Source organism: Tetrao urogallus, assembly GCF_951394365.1.
Source record: "Tetrao urogallus genome assembly, chromosome: 2".
NCBI lineage: Eukaryota > Metazoa > Chordata > Aves > Galliformes > Phasianidae > Tetrao > Tetrao urogallus.
The window spans coordinates 67,728,687-67,748,408 of NC_136814.1; the positions used below are offsets into that span (position 1 = coordinate 67,728,687).

General features: G+C 37.7%; 1 protein-coding gene across 1 annotated transcript in view; it reads left to right on the top strand.

Annotated features, from left to right (window-relative positions):
- The window catches only part of PREP (prolyl endopeptidase), a gene marked incomplete at both ends in the record, with an annotated part of 93,305 nt that overhangs the window by 59,093 nt on the left and 14,490 nt on the right, over positions 1 to 19,722 (top strand). The window contains 2 exons of the mRNA XM_079549934.1: positions 54 to 157; positions 18,716 to 18,852. Coding sequence (XP_079406060.1) covers positions 54 to 157; positions 18,716 to 18,852 — 241 coding nt within the window. The remainder of the gene's footprint in view (positions 1 to 53; positions 158 to 18,715; positions 18,853 to 19,722) is intronic.

Genomic DNA, 19,722 nt, shown 5'->3' on the forward strand with positions numbered 1-19,722 from the left:
TCCTTTTAACAGTGCCTCTTACTTGAAGCTGACAAAGTTGCACTCTGTTGTAGGTATTATATATCACTGTGATCTGACTAAAGAGGAACTGGAGCCAAGAGTTTTTCGGGAGGTGACTGTGAAAGGATTTGATCCTTCGGTTTACCAGACAATTCAGGTAATAAATGCAATTCCTTCCATCACTTGTAAACACTTAGATGAATGTTTAACGAAATTGTGCTTGGCTGAAGGAGAGTGATTTCTTTAGCTTAAGAGCCCTACAGGGTTCTTTATAGATACCTGCTGCGAGCTCATAATAAATACTATGGCTAAAAATATTATGTGAAATACACATTTTAACAAGTAACAAGTGATCTTGCCACTAAACACAGCTTTGATAAACGCCGATAAGGTATTGGGCCCTGGTTTGGACTTTAAGAAAACAGTATCTAGGAACCTTAACCTTATCTTAGGAACAATATCTAGGAACTTGTACAAATTCATTGAAGTAATTAGGGATGTCGTTACATCCTAAGGCATAGCAGATTTAATCCCTGCAATTTATAGAAGAAAGTTTGGAAAGTGGTTTAGTTACTTTATACATAGGATTTTGCAACCGTAGAATAAGAGCAGAGTAGAAGATCTCTGTTTCTATAGCCAAAAGTATAACAGGAAACAATGCCTATAAGTGGAACTTAAATAAACTTAGTGTGGAAAAATAGGAAATTACCTCGGAGTTACTATAGTGAACTGTAACACTTTTCAATGGAGTCTTGGAAAGGAGATGCTATCTTTCTTAATCTCTTATTTTAATTTTGCCCCAGTACATATACAGGACAGACTCTGTAAAAGCAGAGAGACAGTTCAGTATGCTCATGTTGCTGCTGTAAGCAACTCATCTGTTTGTCCACGCATCTGCAGACAGAAATAAGAGTTCTGAAGATGACAGTTTGCTATAAGTGTTCTCACAGAGTCTGTTTCAATCAACTTCATTTCAGAGACTTGCACAGAATTACTCTGGGGCATAGTGAGCTGAAAAAGAGGAGAGCATTTTCTTTAGGGAAGAACTTGGTACAAATATAATGCTGACATGAAACTTAAGGATAATAATGGAATACAAATACCCATCTAATTAAGAGTTTTGAAGGGCTTGCCATAAATAAGAAATAATGCATTTTTCTAGTAAATCATATTTTATGACTGGAAAAACAAAATCTCATTTTATATTTAAATCAATTACATACTAAATTAGGGTAAGGTTAGAGTAGTAATGCACGTTGTTTCAAAAAGGAAGCATGCTCTGCTATTCCCTGTGCAAACCTCTACTGTGTGAATCTCTGGCGGAGTGGAAGTCAGTATTATTGTTCTGATTTTCTCCTTACTCCTAGTCAGAGCTAGCTCTAGGTAAATGTGACCTGTGCAGTTACAATAGGATCATAAAGTGTTCAAAGAACACTCTTGGATAACCACTCATTCAGCTTTGCCTTTTGTCAGCAAATTAGTCCATTGTGGTAACACCTTTGAAATTACTTCTGCAGTCATTGGAATTGATGATTCACTGTGAATTACACTGTTCAGATTCAGGAGTAACTCTCAAATGAGCTGTGAAGGCAGCTGCTTGTTGCAGCTGTGACTGGGACTATTTGGTCACCTTTGTAGTAACCTGGCCTGACATGCTGCATGCTTTTGCACAAGCCCAGTCCTCATCCCCATTGGTGGAATCCCACATGGACCTTTAATGTTTGTGCTAATTCGGATTTGGATGAGAGAAAGAGAAATGGTGGCTCATCAAAGGAATTTATAAATGGCTGTCAACCTTGCATATCCATTTCAAAACTCAGGCACTGGTTCAGGGAATTGTGGAAGAAACTGAAAATTAAGAATGCAAGAAAAATCTGAAGTTAGGCAAAGGCTGTTGATTATAGAAGCACCAGCAGCATTATGGAGTTCATGACATAACTTTAATTTCCATCAGAATTACTAAAGTAGTAAAGAAAAATGTAGTTGGCTCTGTTCTGGTGTACGACCTTAGGGAAAAGCAGGTCCCCTGCAAAGAATATTTTTTTTTATTCTTGTATACCTGAAGAAACATCTCTTCCTAGATTTGTCTGTATAACATATATGAAACTTTAATGACCTGTTGTTTTTTTAGCAGTCTTTGAATATAACTGTTTTAAGAAGACTTGAACTGAAATTGTAAGGTGTCATGAGTGTGAAATCCAAATTATGGCAGCTGGAAAATGTCACAGCGCCTGCTTTTTGCTCTTTTGGATCACCTGTAAAGCTTTCTTCACAGACTCCTTGCACTTACAAGTATAAACCAGTAACAAAGTTTGCTTTCTGTATATAAATTTTCAAGAACCATAGAATGGTTTGTGTTGGAAGGAACCTTTAAGATCATCTAATTCCAACCTCCCTGCTACAGGCAGGGACGCCTCCCTCTAGACCAGGTTGCTCACAGCCCCATCTATCCTGGCCTTGAATGCTTCCAGGCAGGGGAAATCCACAACCTCTCTGGACAACCTGTTCCAGTGTCTTACCACCTTCACAGGTGGAATGTCTTACTAATATTTTATCCTGGCTACATTTGTTAAATGTTATACTATATAGTGTTAGTAACTTCTTCCTAACAAATGCTTCCTGAGATTTCTTTGCATCACTGAATGCTTTGATCCACCAAATGACAGACTTTGGGAAGTAGCCAAAATCCATGAGTGAATTTTACAGGAACTTTGCTTTTGCCAAGAGCGTTCATGTTTATTGCATAGATAATTCAACTGCTGCTTTAAATAAAAGGTTTGTATTTTATCTTTATAAACTAAGTGCTTATATGCCTCTCCATATTAACACCTCACTGTGACACTTAATCATAGGTAAAAGTTGTCTGTCCTGGCTCAGAACTCACCTACTTTTAGGCTGATATGCAGTCAAATATTGCTTAGCTCCTTTTGCCATTTTTTTAATACCTTTCAGGACTATCCTTAACATACATAGGTAGCTCCAAAAGTGATGCCTCCTATTTATTTACACAGAAGCTATGATAGATACAAAGAGCAAAATAATACTATTTGGTAAGAGTACATTTTCAACTACAAAACACTGTTTTTCTGACCTAGTCATCACCATTAGCTATGCATTTTTGCTAGTGATGAACAGGATCCTGTGTACTGCACTTACTAAAATCTTCACCAATAGAGGTGTCGCACTGTCACTACTGCTGAAGTGCACCACCTGTCACCTCACTGTGCTGATATCCACTGTTTGGTCTCCACAAACTCTGCAAGCATTGATGAATGACAATTGGTGCAGTGTTTTATGCACGGAGCAAATTTGTCACACATCTTTGCTTCACCTACATTTCCATGTCAAATACCATTTTGTCAGACCACCCCTCTGCTGCCATCTGTCACACTGCATTGGCAGGAAGGTTTGTGCTCTACTGCTATACCACCAACATGTGCCTCTGATATCATAAGCCAACATAGCAAAATAGGAGGCATTACTTTCAGAGCAGCCCTCGTATTTTGATGTGAACAAAACACATATGCTGCTATTGACAGATGAAGTTTGAATTAGCTCTTGCAAAAGAATTGTGAAATTCATAGCACAACTTAATTGTTTTGAAAACAGTTGCTGTTCAGAGGCTGTTGTGAAGAAGGACAAGTCTTTAAAAGGGTATCTGTTTTCTTGAGGCTGTGATTCTCTCTTGCAGAAATTGTTTTTACAAGTGAAATGATTTTCATAAGAAAGATGTTCTGTTGTTCTGCCTTTCAGCCCCATCTGCACTTCTTTGCAGCACTGATTTCAAGTTATGATTCATTGATGAGGGAAAATTAGCCTCCGAACATTCTAATTCCTAGTGGAACTTAGCACTGTACAGTTTGCCACAGTTATTAATCTCTGTTTCAGGAAAATAAAACACAGAAGATGAGTCAGGCTGGAGATTGATTGACAGAGCTGTGGGAGAGATTTGTGCACAGCACCTGCCCACGCTATTCCTGGATTTTGCTGTTGCTGTTAAGAGTCTGTTCACGAGCATTAAATGCTCTCATTAAAATGTAGAGTAAAAAGGGCAGCAGAGGAAAGCAGTGTCCTATGAAAGATGTAGTAAGCTCAACCTGCTTAGCAATACAAGAGCTGATGTTATCACTTTTTTTCAGTGTGGATAGGAGATAGAAGCAATAGGAAGAAGACTAATTCTCATCTAATAGGTACAGAGAGGTCACTGGGTTTTGGAGAGCTACTGAATTTTGGTTCAGTAGCTGGGTCAGCTGTGTTTCTTACATCAGAGGAGAAAAGTGCATTCATTTTACACTGAATTTGTGCACAAAAAAATAATTCTTCCCATTTCAGAACTTAATTTTTGAGGAGCTGGAGCTTGTTTTTTACAGCATATGGAGTTTGACTCCCATCTTTATCTCACGGGATGAGAGAAAAGAATTAATACTTGGGGAAACAAGTTGTTTATTATTGCTTGTTTCAATTTTATTCATTTTTATTTCCTTGTGGTTTCATATTGCAGTGGGGAAGAAGACTAAGAAATACTGTGGGGGAGAAGGGGATGTTAGGAAGGAAGTGCATGGGTTTTAGTGCTTGCCACAGTTAGCAGACCATCTACCCCCTTCCAAGGGGAAAATAAACTCTGGACTGTTTCACTTTTCATCAGAACTCCCAAGATGAGACTGAAATCTTCAGCTTAGAGCTTTTCTGGTGCTTTGGTAATGGCTGTGGTTTTGGCACTTAGTCAACAGTCTTGCTCTGGATGGCATCAACAAAATCACAGTGACAACTGTGGCAGCATTGGCAGTGTGCCTGTGTGAATTTAACTTGTTACACCCTCAGCATGTGATTGCTATGGGCACCACTTTAATCTGCCATTAACTTTTCTGCTTACAGGTCAGTGAGGAAGCAACTCAAAACACGGTCTTTTGGTTTTAAGGCTGTGTAACTCTTTAAAGCCATAAGATAGTATATTGAAAAATGACTTATATTGCAGCCATATTGCATTCCATTTTAAGGTGAAAATTTGTGCTTGTGAAGGACGTTATGTCTAGAAGAGCAACAAGTGAAGAATTTCCCATAATGACCTTAAATGATCTTGAATTTTTGAAGCCTGCCTAAACAGAGTAGAATTTTACTCTGTACCCAGTATACTTTAAGCAGCAGCATCCAATGCACTCAGATAATTCATACCAGTAATTCTGGCAGACAGTGATATTTCCTAAGTCTGGAGTTGAATAGAGTAGGAATCAGATCTTCATATTCCAAGCAGAAGGGATGTAGCAATTGAATTCGAACTGGATTGGCAAAGAAAGCAATGCAGTTTTCCTGTTTTAAGACCTAAATGTCCAAAGTTGCTCCCTCCCCTTCTTACATACTTCAGAGGATTGCTGTATAGTTTAGATGTTGGGAGTTTGTGTTCAGCAGAATGCAGAACAATAGAGATGTTGTTTAGTGTGGAGGAGTACAGAACTGCTGTTAGGAAGAAATAATACAATACCAGACCACACAGTGTGGATGGATGATATTAAAATACCAGTCTTTTCTTTTTTTTGGATCATCATACAGGCTTTGTGATTTGCTATTCCCAAGCTTTCTAATATCAGATTTTGTTTATTTTTCTGCTAAATGTGTAGGGAATTGAAGAACTTCTTAAAATGCTAGTTTGCAGAACCTTCTTGAGCCAGCAGTGTGTGCTTGCAGCCCGGAAGGCCAACTGTGTTCTGGGCTGCATTAAAAAAAAGTTTGGCCAGCAGGGAGAGGGAGGTGATTGTCCCTCTCTACTCAGCTCTTGTGAGGCCCCAGCTGGAGTACTGCGTCCAGGCCTGGGGCCCCCAGCACAGGAAGGACGTGGAGTTCTTCAAACCAGTCAGAGGAGGGTGCTAAGATGATAAGAGCTAGAGCACCTCTCCTGTGAGAAAAGGTTGAGGGAACTGGGCTTGTTTAGCATGGAGAAGAGAAGGCTCTGGGGAGACCTCATTGTGGCCTTCCAGTACTTGAAGGGAGCATATAAACAGGAGGGGGAATGGCTGTTTATGAGGGTGGATTGTGATAGGACAAGGAGGAATGGTTTTAAACTGAGACAGCGGAGGTTTAGGTTAGGTATTAAGAGGAAGTTCTTCACCCGGAGGGTGGTGACTCACTGGAACAGGTTGCCCAAGGAGGTTGTGGATGCCCCATCTCTGGAGGCATTTAAGACCAAGCTGCATGTGACTCTGGGCGGCCTGGTCTGGTGGTTGGTGACCCTGCACAGAAGGGGGGTTGAAACTGGATGATCATTGTGGTCCTTTTCAATCCAGGCCATTCTATGATTCATATTAAATCATCATAGCATAACTAAAATGTGTTATCAAATATTCTTATGCCTTACTCAGTCGAATCTTTGATTGAACTTGTAATGGTTGTTTTTGTAATGAATATTAGCATGCTTGATCCCAAGCTGCATTACATGCTCAATTTCTTTCTCAGAATTTCCTAAAACACAGCATAGAATCACATGGATTAAAACAGAGTTTAGTTATTGAACCTAGTGTAGAGAATCTGTTTTGGTATACAGGAGCTTTATACAACTGTAAAGGAGTTTAAATGATTATTTTACAACCTTCCATGTCTTAAGTTATTGCATTGTTAGCAGTGAATAAAAACAGTATAGATTCCTACAGTAAATGACTGAATGCATTTTACCATAAAAAAAAATATATATATATATTGAAAGTGTTATTTACTCAAACATCTTAAGTGAACATCTGTTTAAATCCTCGCGAATCTCAGTAGGTAGATTCTTTACTGATGTAGAAGAATTAAAATGAGAGTTCTGTTGTAGTAAAATGCTTATTATTCGTCCTCTTCTAAACAAATTGCTGAAGATCTTTCCATTCTTTTTTTTTTTTTCTTTTCAGCTTTCATATTCACTCCTGTGGTAGTTCTTACATCCAGTAATTAACCATGGACATCACTGTTTTAATTAACTCTCTTAAAAAATAAGTAAGAATTCTGATGATTCTCAGTGGAAATACTCTCACAGCTCTTATTTTCCCTTTCGTATAAGCAACTTGGTGTTATTACTCAAAGGTAGTGAGGAGTACTAACTCCATTTTACAGGAATAAAAATGTTTAGAATGAGATTTGTCTGTGGTTACACACTGATGTGCTAGGGTTATTTTTGGATATAGGTTGCTCTTCTTTTTGCTGATCTCAGGAGTTGACTCTTCAGACATGATCAGAAAACTGGTAAATAAGTTTTTGTTATAGCATGTGCCAGTTCATAAAACTTTAGCATCAAACGTACAGAAGAAAAACAAACAAAACAAAACAAAAACCAACCCTAAACAGCGCCCACTCCCAATATCTCCAACAATGTTAAATCCTGACAAAACAATATCTTTTGATAAGTACAGTGTACGTCTCATAGAGTGCAGAATAAACAGTCGCGTTGTATAAAGGTGAAGGATCAAATGCAGAGAGTGCTTCTACAAATAACTACTGTTCCCAACCTTCCTTATAGCTCTTCACGTCTTGTTCAGACCCAAGCGGTCATAAAAGTAGAACATTTCATCATGGTAAGGACTGTATGTGTAATTGTCCTCTAAAAGAAAGGAGCGATAACTACCAGTTTTCTTTGTCTCTTTCTTGAGACAATCAGCTTCACTGGCATGCCAGCGCACTGTTCATAAGGAGCGTGCTCATCTGCAAGTATAGGAATATTTTTTTTTAATCCATCCTGCTCGCTTATTACTTTGCCTCACAGAGCCTATCCCAGGAGTGGGTTAAATTGTGATTTAATGCTGCACTGAAGACAGTTCTCTCTGGGACTGTAGTCATTAGTTTTATTCACTTTATTCGCTGGCAAAAGGACATTAGATGATTACAGCTGTCAGACCTCACTGATGCAGATCAGAATTCAAGGCACTGATTTGGCATGGAAAGGCATTGCATTCTAGTACTAGGCTACTGAGATAATCAGGCTATTCAGAGATCTGATGGCAAGTTTATCTTTTTTACTATTTTGCTAGTGGTGTTGTATAGTCATTAAATCATCAAGAAGAGAACTTGCACTTAATAAATTGTATGGGTAAGTATCTGTCTTTGCCACTGGATGATTTTGAAATTGGAACAGATTTGCAAAACAGAAGTAATTGTAGTTGCTTACTTGTTAATGAGGTCCATGCTACTTATAAACATGGAGTGCTCAATATTTTACAGGCAACTGTAGTATATATTCACTTTTTATTATACATAAATATTTAAAACATTTTCTGAAACATAGCTGATACAAATTTGCAATTAGTTGATGGATTTTTTGAAAGTATTTCTGTTCTCACCAGCTGTTCCTGAAGATTTTTCTATGATTCTGTGAAATTTTATTACATCGTGGCTTTATGAAAGGCAGAAAGGAAGCTTGTTCTCTTTCATTCCATTTATTTTCTTTACTTATGAGGCTTCTCTTCCTGGGTTCGTATAAAGTATAAGTTGAAATGATCTTTTGAGGTTATTTTTTACATTGCAGTTAAAGAGGTTGGATTCTCTCTTTTCCTACAAGAGGAAAGGAACCAACTATTACTGCCTAGCAGGGGATGTTGCAGTCATGAACAGAAAAACTTCTGGCAGAGCTGCTGTGATAACAGGACAGAAAAACTGGGAAAGGGAAGAAACTGCAGTGTGTGCATGCAGTGGCAATGTGGTCGTGGATCCATCGTGACTTCTAAGACAGGTCACAATTATGGCTTCTAAGACAGGCCACTTCTACCTGTAGTGTATGTAATAGTATATTCCTGACTTGCTTTAGTCTACTTGGTTGTTAAAAACCTCCAGTTTCCCTATGCAATTTGTCCCAGTGTTTCACTGCATTTATTGTTAAAAAGCTCTTTTTTGCAGGGGAAAGAGGAGTCTGCCACAAGGTTTCACCTATATTCCCTTGCTATGCTTGCTAAGCATTCCATTGTGTCTCTCACAGACAGGGAAGACAGCTCTTCTTTTCCCTGGCTTCTCTAAATGTCCAGGATGTGATGTGACATGCTAAGCAAAGTAACTGTAACTGAAGTTTGCAAATGTTGAGTACAGTAAAAAGAGTTGTTTCATTTGTTGTATTCATGTTGTAGGAAAGACTTCTGCTTGTATGTGCCAGTTAAAGAGTTTTTTCTTGCCTAAAAATTCTTTGCTCAAGTTCATTTGGATGTGCTCTGTAACTCTCGTATGCTTCTCTGAATTATTTAGTCAGTTCTTTCCTATCCTGCAGGCGATTGTACCTGTCCAAACATCATGCTGCATTTCTTGCCTTACTGGATTTTATTTTACTTTTTCATGTAGCTTTGCCTTGTGTTCTCTTTGCAAAAAGCACTCCCTTGCCACCTCTTTTCTGCAGGAGACTCTTACTGTTTCCTGTTAGTAATGAAACTTCCCCACAGTTCCCCATATTCCGCTTAGACACTTCACAGTGAGTGAATTTCTCATTCTGAACGATGTCCTTGTGGGCCACCAAGGAACTGGGGTGTTTTCAGAACAGAAATGGCTCTGCCAGAGCTGGGGGGTTTGTATTTGGGAGCCCCAGGCCTCTAAGCACACACAGGTTAGTAACTAGCTTATATTAAGCTTGACATACAACTGATGCAGAAACATTTAAGTTAGTACAGCAGCCTACAGAGAACAAACTAGAAGTTATTGCTCCTTTATTTACTTGTGTTATTGGAGCACTTTGACAGCTTAGTCGTGGACTGTATTCACCTGTGCACCTAAGTGCTATATACAGACAGCCTGTTAGCAGGGCTCCTTGCCCAACCACACCTTGAAAGCAAGACAGATCAAGAAATTATGTTTCTGGATGGTTAATAATAGTAACTGTGTGTTAACTACATAGAGGCATTGGAACCAAATTATAATTAGCAATATTTAAAAGTAGTGAAAAATACCCATGAATTTTTTACATATATTATAAAAACCTGATAAAGTTCTACTTGATCCTTAGTAACAGAAAATTTTAATTTCTGTTGTTAATTAACATAAATCACCCTGGTGGAAGATAGATAGAGTTGAGTGGTGAATATTACTGTTAAATAGTAATTCCAGGTGTTGGTAAAATCTTAAGTAGACTTACTTCAAACACTGTAACTAAGTTGTCTGTAACCTGGGAGCCCTCTATCAAGTAAGTAAAGCTTAGGAAAGGATATATATTATGCAAGATGATCATATAACAGCTGTGAGCTATATTAAAATGACACAATCTTGGTGCATTTTGAAAGAATGCTTTTTTTCCAGGAAAAAGCAGGGAAAGTAGCAGCTCGCTTTCCAACCAGCACAGTTCAATCACTAATTACATGAGGTTTTTTTTCCTTTGGATATTCATCTATCTGTGATCCAATACAAATTCATCATGGCACAATTTTTTTAAGGGTAATCTAGTTTGCAGCTTCATTTATCAGTTGATTTTATTTTATCAACACTGCCTGGAGGTATTGATAGAATATCATCTTTCCTTTGATTAATTATTTCTGCTCTGTCCTGCAGGCATATCTTAGAAAATTTATGGGACAAGGGAAACCTCCTAGAAGCATAATTATAGTTCACAGCAACTAGTTTTTTTACCCATATAGATGAATGATATCAAGAAGTAGATTTCCTTAGTTCTGACTTGCTCTTCTCACATACACAGTAAAATGGATGGATAAATTCTTCCTGACAAGTACAGTTTGCTTTTTGGCCAAATGCTTTTGGAAGTGATAGCACAAAGTGTTCAGTGTTAATGACTTAAGATACGCAAGATACAAAAAAGATTCAAAGGTTAATGGTAGAATCCCTGGAACTGAGGAATCTTTTACCGGTAGGAACATCCCTGAAGTTATTCTTCCACTTCTTGGTGCATTTTTGAACTACAAGCAGTCACTGAAGTTGACTTGCAGTAGTTAGATGTTTCGTCTGTTTTGTGATTATTAATATTTGAATTCTTTGACTGATATTAAAGTTTGTTGAATTTTCCCACCTTTTCAGATATTGCCCATGAAAGAAAAGATCGGTCCAAGTTGTCCATAGTTTTACTGTTTAAATAAACAAGTTTCTCCTTCTTCCTCTTGTTTTTTCCTCCTTGTTCGAATATTATTATAGAGATGCATTAGCACACCTCTTGGTGTTCCTATTATGAAGTACCTTCAAGCCTTGTTATGATGTCTGTCTGGAAATTACATCATAAACTGAAATTTTTTGTAGGCTTTCATTGTACTACTTTAGTTATCATTCCCTCCCTTCACCCCCGTTGTTAAAGCAATATAAAAAAAACAAACAAATCAAAACAAAAAACATCATGGAGAACTGCAAATCTGAAAACAACAAATGAGCCTGAAGTACTGTCTCTCCTACAAGGATGTGGTCACCACTTTTCAGTCATTGAAATCAGTTTGATCTGATCCTTAAAATTATTTTCTTCTGAACTGGCACTCTTAGGTATTTTCTAGGACTTCCAATTTTTTTCTTGACTGCTTTTCAGATGGTGTCTTGTTTTGTTTGTTTGTTTTTCCCTTCTGCAGCCTTTTGTTTGTTTTAATCTTCTAAATTAAAGTTTAAGTCTCAAAAATTAAATTTTATAAATATAATTTGAATGAGAAACCTCATGCAAAAGTGCTTCGAAGTGCTTCTAAGTGTCCTGTTGTTTTTCAGGAAGTTCTTCAGAATTCTGTAACATTCATTGTCCACAATAGATGATATGTTTCTTTTCAAGCCAAAGAGTAGAAGTCAAGGGTTTTGCTGTGCTAACTACATGTGAAACTTTTCTTGGTGTGTAGTGATTTATGGTGCCTCTGGTTTTGAGTTGCCAGCAACATCTCTAAACAGGATAACTCTGAAATTATTCAGCTATCAGAAGTCATTGACCAAGCTTCTTGGCAACCTAAGTGGAATATGTAGGTCCTTCTCTGACGTAAGTTGGGTATTTGACGTCACCAGTGTTAAAATTCAATTTGTTCTGTAGGAGGGTTTTTGGATATGCCTTTACAGGTGAAATTTGAATGCCTTGCATACTCTAGATGCCCTGCATTAGGAATTAGAGACAAGATTTGGGTCATCTTTTTGAAGCAGCAGCTCAACAGTATAGCTGTCTTGAGATAACCAATCAAGTTCTGACCAAAACGGGAACAGAAATGCTAAATTAGCTGGTTACTGTTTGAGTGAGTGTATCTTTCTCATTTCCCATTAGATGTAGAAAACCATAAATAAGAATAGCTTGTTATGGAATACTGTACATAATGTAAGTTCCCTCCCTTGCATAGTGGCTTTTTATTTTTAAAGTGTTTACCATTACAACCTGAACTGATTTCCAGCATGGTAAAGATGAGGGTTGTTTGCTTTCTAATGCTTACACAGTGTTATAGTGAATTGTCTCATGTCAGAGCAGGTTTGTCAGTGAAGTAAATCTTGGATTTAATGAAAGGAATTGCACTAGCCAGCAGATGTTACTTGTGTGTGTGCTGCTTCCATTGGGATATCTCTTTTCTTGATCTCGTTCTTGAATACCTAAACATAGAGGTAATTGAAGAAAGAGACCATAACTCCCATAGACCTATGGGAAAAAAATTTTAATGTGACTTCAATATATATTTAATTCAAAAGGTGTATCTATCTGATATGTTTCTGTACTGTACTTTCAGTGTTCTTTACAGCAAATTGAGGAACGAAAATGGAATAGTGCATGGCAGATGCCACTTGGTCTGTCGTAGGAAGCACTGAGATCACTATGAAGTGAGGCAGAGAGAGAAGCCAACAAGTCTGTCAGGTTGCAAAAAAGGAGTAGAAGGAATTCTTTGAATCTAATTTGCCACTAACACTTTATGTGAAGGGACTGCTACCTCATAACTGATCACAAAAAATGTGATTTAGGAGCAGTATCTGCCCTGCTTGTCCTGCAGGATTTCTGAACTCCCAGCTATATTTCTCCTGCTTCTCCCCACCACCACCCTGTGAGATACTTCATGAGTCATTTGCAGAAGGGCGGATGAACTTGGAAGGCATTTTTTCTAAAAGACCATCTCCTGGCATTTAGCCTCTGTCATTAGGAAGCTGCTTTTCATCCCAGCGGATATGTAGAGAAACAGGTTCTTCTAAGGGATTTCTTTATTATTTTCATAGTGCTTTTGAAAATGTTGTAGTGAGTGCTCTTCCTTCTGGATTTTATCTGCATTAATTACTGCTGCGCTGAGTCACCTTGGCTCCTGTCCAGTTCTGTGTTAAGCAAGCTTTGCAACCAGCTCAGAATTGCTTTGAAGCTAATTTAAGAAACTTAAAGAAGATTGATTAGGACTTCCCTCTGAAGAAGGGAAACCTCGGATCCTGTGGATTTTGCTGTATGGTGGTAATAGGCTGCCAGATCTACGATGCTCTTCAGACATCTCTTTTTTTTATACTTGAGTGCTTGTCACTGCTGCAGTAGATGTAGTATTTCTTCTCTGGTGTGCTATGCAGCTTGCAGTCCAAAACTAGGGGTTTTTGTTTATTTGTTTTGTAATGTCAGAGATAACGAGAATTTGAATGGACTGTGCAGAGGTTGTGTTCAAGGCCGCACACTGGGAGGGAGAATCTTGATTCTATGGCAGTCTGTGAGACTTCTGCCTTCACACCTCAAGCAAGGAGAGTATTTCCCCCTGCCTGCCGATACTGATACTTTCAGACTTTTTCTGCTCTTTGTGATTTGCCTCCCTGAAGTGCTGAGCAACAGTTATTACAGTTTATCAATTGTAAGTGTTGCTATACAGTGTTGTCCAACCTCTGGTGCTATCTGTGCACAGGTTCAAATTTTTTCCAGGGACTACTCCATTAGATTTACCCTTTCAGTCTTCTTTGAAATAGAGTTGTATGGAATTTTAAACTGTTAAGCCTTTAACAAAGCTTTTGCAATGTTTGGGAAAACTAATGACATTACAGTTTACAAATTTCATATACTTTTCTTTACTAAACTTCAAAGCGTGAATTTTGACATCTTTGTTTCGCAGGGAAGGGAATACTGCATATGAAACCGAATGTGTGAAATCCAGTCCCAGGAAATTAGAAATAAAGTGGTTGTTCCTATTGATCAGCCACTCAGCACGGGTATGCTCGAGTCACACTGCTTGTGTGTGCTGGGACTGAAGGTAGCAGCCGTGGGTGAAGGGGATGTTCCTGCAAGCACAAAACAATAGATGAACTTCACAAGTCTGCTACATCCTGCTCTTTTTCAAAAGGAAAGAAATTAATTCAGTGAAACAATAATTGACAATAGAGCAAAAGTCATTTTGAAGGCATTGTCTTGGTAGTGCTGTACTTAAATTAAGGTACAGATGTTTTTAATAAGGCCTGTTCTATCATGATTTATATGCCTTAGTTACTTTTGTAACATTCTTCAGCATTTTAGCACAGTGAATGTCAGTGCACTGACAAATAAAACTTTCACCTGGTTTGGATCAAGCACACAAAGACATGGAAAGAATTGATATCTCTGGTATGTAGTAACTAATCTTGAAAGAGAAGTTAAGAGAGACATTTTTAGAATCACTGGTGGCTTTCTAAGAATGATTAGCCTATTGTGATTTAGAGAGTGTTTCAAATCCCAAGTCAAAAGTCTCTTTTCATATGTAAAATTAATGTATTATCTGCAAGGAATAATTATTTCTGAAAAGTTGAACAAAACACTTTTTCATGTAATTTAATTATTTTTGCTATTAATTAGCAAGTTGAAATTATAAAAGATTTCTAGACATTTAGATATGGCTTACAGCTAGAAAATATGCATTAGACTTACTTAGATTGTTCTGGGTTTTTTTATACTGTGTTTCAAAGCAGTATTTCAAAACCTGTGTTGAATCTTACCATAAAATTGGTACACTTTGGGGTGGTGGTTTTTTTTTTTGCCTAGGAGGATTTTCTGTTTTATAAAAGTAAGGTGATTTCAGGTATATGTGCATCTTTTTTCCTTGAACAACCACAATTACATTCACCCTTTAATCTCTATATTCTGTAAACAGACAAAAGATGTTTAAAAGCAAGAAAAAATGACACTGAGTATTCGCAAATTTCTGACTCTTAGTTTTTAAGAGTGGAAGCCTGTATTTAATTTCAGTAACTTAAAATATTTTTAGTTGTGTGATGCAGTGTTGTACTCGGGCAGATTCTTTTTATTTATTTGTTGTGATGACCATATCACTTCCTGTGTGGTATAAGATGCAGATTTGGGTATTTATTCACAGAAGTGCATGGTGAATGAGTGCCAAAATTATTTCTAATTCAGTGTGCATGTTCTTGCTGTCTGATTATATTCTCTCTAGGCAAATAAAAGGGAAAACTTGACTTTTCAACTGCTCTCTTTCAAACTCTGCTAACTTTTCAGAAGCTGAATTATTTACATCTGCTTCCTGGCCTTTGTAAAGAAGAGAGCATGCTCTTGTTGTCATTACAGAGGCATAAATGGATAAACTTAAGATCGTTCTGAATTTATATCTGCATCTGTGGTACTGTGTGTTGGTTGTCCTATTCCTTAAGGATCACGTAACGTAAATTCTGTGTGTTTATAACAAACAGCAACTACGAGGGCAAAGTCCGCCATGGAATTGAATGCATAGCACACTTTCTATTCTCATTAGCTGCTAAGTAAATTTGCAAATCATTTATATGTAGACCTTACTCTACAGGATTGGAAGCAAGCTTCTAGTGTCTGTTTTAGATCAAAATTGAGTGTCAATTGTTTTGAAGTGCTTGTTTATTTAAAAAAAAAAAAAAAAAAAAAGGAAACGTATGTACTAAAGAGGAATGACAAATATTAATATTAATATTAATAACAAATGTTTTTGCTTGTAGTTTAATCCTCAGGTACTTTGCAGTAATGAGTAGATGTGCAAGCAGATCCTTTCTCTCTGGATCATGCTAATTAGGATAAGGTTTCTAAATCTATGCCTCATGTTCCAGCATCTGAATTAAGGGAGATTCTTTCTGGCATTGAGATCCCATGCCATGTGACACACAGGGACGTTAGTGTGAGACAAAATTATGCTTACAACTATTTCAGGGCTCCTCTGCTACTCCCACACATGCTCTGAGAATAGCCCGAGAGGCTGCACGTGGCAGAAGCACCGTGCCAGCCACACACTGTTGCTAGTACGCTCCTGGAGACTGAAAGTATTTATTTTCAGCATTTCACACCTCCCTCCCTTACTACTATAGTTTCATTCTTTCTGGTATGTCTGATGCATTGTCCTCAAGGTGATTTTGAAGGGAAAAATGTTGCTTTTTTTGTGTGCTAATGGCTGTAGTGATGTGAGTCTTCCTTTGAAAATATGTGAGCGATGAGTAACGTAATGTGTCTGGCACAAGAGGATCACTCCTCACTGCGATAAAGCAGAAAACCGTAGGACCCTTCTGTGAGCAGTAACTCTTGTAAAAACTGTCAGCTTCTAAAATTAGGCATGAAATGCCATCACGGGAAGGTTTTCTCTTCAGGGCTTGCCCTTTCCAGTTTACCTTAATCTTTGAGATAGAAGCACAGCCCTTTATTGGTTGCATAAATAAACCATTGGACTTGCTTCAGAGATAACACCCAATTTAAAGGTGAGATTGAATCAGTTGTTGAAAATAGTCTATTTGGAGAAGCTTAAATAGGTTCACATATCTTGGTGTCTCACTGAATTGATTTTTTTTCCACCTCCCATTTGTTCCTCTCGGAGAGAGAGGTAATGATTATTTCAGTAAAAAATAGGAATGAAAACCCTTACATTACAAATGTCACCTTGACGTGCCGTTTTTTGGTTTGGTTTATTTTTTGGATGAGTTTGCATTTACTGTCATGTTATTTCATCTTAACTGATGATGATAAAAGCCTTGCTGAAGTCATTTTCCAGAGATTTCTATAAGGAAAAGAAAAGGCGTCTGGCCCAACAGCATTGTTACTGGAAACACAGGAAGGGCCAAGTGTGCACAATGTGTGAATTGCCAGCAACAACTGGAGTTTTGGAGAGTATTCTAGAGAGGATTCTCTCTGGAATGCCTCATCTCTATCCTCAGCAGGTCTCTTGTCCATCATCTGTTTTATTTGCTTATAGTGTTCGATTTGTTTGTCTTTCTAAATACTTCAAATGTGTTCTCCTGTAATGAGTTCTGATGAGTACTTCAGCGGTAAAGAGATGTTTGTGGCAGTAGCTGGGAAGGATGATTTCATCTGTGCAAAAATGCCTGCAGCTTTTAGTTCTGATTATTATTTTTTTATTTTAATAGGAATTAACTGAATTTTACTTAGAATAAGCCTAAAAGACTTGGTGAAGCCTTCAGATGCCAACGCAGTTTCTTTTGAAATTTCTCACACGTCTTTAGCCATGATTAAACTAAAATCAAATGTGATTTCGTTTTTTTTACGTGCCATGTGGCTTTCTGTTTCACGTTACAAGCAGTGCTCAGAATAAATGTGTTGCACAAGATCGTATTACTGGTGGGGTTCATTAGTTATAAAAACAGATCCTGTTGATCATGTACACTTTATAAAATATGATAGGTTTCTTTCCTCTCAAAGTGAAGAAGTTGTAAAGATACAATGAAGTAAGAACGTGATTCTATTGCTTTGTTCTGATTAAAATAGAAATCACAAATGTTGATATCGAAACCAATGCAAGGAACTTTAGGATAAGCAGTAAACTGCTTTCATGCCCGTGTTTTGTTTGATTGTCAAAATTGGATATGCTGGAACCTAAACTAGAACATGCATGCAGGTACATGCATCTAAACAACAAGATAAGAAATTCTGTTAAGCAATTGCAGTGCGTGTTTCTGTATGTGGAATTTAGCTTTTAAGTTACTACAGCGCTGTGACTTACTGTAGTAGAGGCACGTAGGAAAGCATATGCTGCCTGGATGCTGGATTCTTTGCAAGCAGATTTCCTAAAAGCCAGCAGATAGCTCTGTTGTCTTGCCAGGTGGGTTTGGGGGTTCTGCAGTGCCAGCAACTCCTGGTCCTCGCTGCTGGGAAATGTCTGGAAATATTCCAAGCATGACAGAAGTGTCTGTCGTGGATTATGTTACCACTGTGATTAGGGAATTTGAGACAACCTGGAAAGACTGGGCAGTGCTCAATCCATGTTTGCTGGATACAACACTGCTGTTATGAGTTTATGGTGCATGCATAAGTGTTGAATAGTCGCCTTTTTGATGCTTTCATAAGAAGCAGGGTCTTCAGCTAATCAAGGTTTATTCTTTTGATTTGAGTCTGGTGTGTGGAATGACTGTTGAGAAATGTTATTAGTGTATTAACAATGTTAACAAAATGTATGCCAATGTATTAATACAAAAACCATAATTCTGTGGCTTTTTTAATATCTTTAGCTTTTTGCTTGTGATTAACTTTGTTTTTACACGCAAATACTGCATTTCAGCAGACAAGATCAAGTCTTAAGGGAATTATACATACTTTGGGAGTTTCGTAGCTATTTCTTACCCAAAACAGTGCAGCATTTGCTTGGGTCTCACTAAGTCACAACCCTATGATGTGTTACTTCTTCTCTGTACACTGTTCTCTAGTGTTTGAAATTGTGTGTTTTTAAAAATGAGAGATTTTTAGGAACGTCTTAAGTTAGAAATCTGGTTTTAGTCCTGTTCGTTCTCCTTACCAGCTCAGTCACAGTGCAGGACATATAAAAATTAATAGCCATACCCTTTGTATTGTCATGTTTTAATGTTTTTCAGAGCTATCTAGCAACCAAGCAGGTGACGGCTTGATCATCCCACATTCCTTCTTGTCTTGTCTTAGGTTTTCTACCCTAGCAAAGATGGTACTAAGATCCCCATGTTTATTATTCACAAGAAAGGAATTAAATTGGACGGCTCTCATCCTGCCTTCTTGTATGGATATGGAGGCTTCAACATATCGATTACACCAAGCTACAGGTAAGCAGCAGGGTATTTTCAACCTTCTGAAGCAATTTGATGCTAACGACTGTCAGAAAGGACTGAGAGCTGGCTGGACTATGGATCTGCAGAATTAAGGGTTTCAGGTCCTTGAGAAGTAAGATGGAATTGCAAGGGCTGCAGATCAGAGTCCAGGCATCATATATTTATTTTGTTAGTTCTGAATTCAAGGGACTTGCCCAGAATCACAGGAGAAATTTCTGTCAGAATAGAGAAGTGCTGTAAATATTAAATTTTCTTAAATATTAAAGAAAATTTTTGTGTACTGTAAATTGTGAAAATTCAGATGTATTTTTATGTACCTCTGAGAAGATTGTCAAAAGCAAAATCATACTGTGTTCCTATATAATCAAAAAGAGAAAAGATTATTTTGTCTAGAGGTAGTTGTGATACAGGCTCTGCATATGCAAAGCAATGCGTTGTAAACCAAAAATGCTGTTTGCAAAATAGGATTTGTAGCTCTCCAAAGATATAAGCTATATTGAATAGATGTCCTCTTTAAAGAAAGGGCTGATTTCCTCTGTGAGGGAATTCAGATAGACTTAGCAAAAGTGTCACTGATTGTCTTAGAGCTTTGATGTATAACAGTTGTTTCTAAGCAAGGCAGAAGTAATGCAGAAGAAATGCAAAGGGCTGGATGGAACACTGTACTTCAGATAGAAGAACAGCTCACTAATACAAAAATAATCTAATATCAAACCATACTGTTAAGTTTGTGTGCTACCAGGTCTTCTTTTAGAGTCAGTGTATTTCAAGAAATTTTTTGTAGTGTTAGCTCTTCCAGGTCACTGTGGTTGTATTTCTAAGTAGGATTTACAGTCTCTGGTGGTTTATATCAAGTACCTTGTC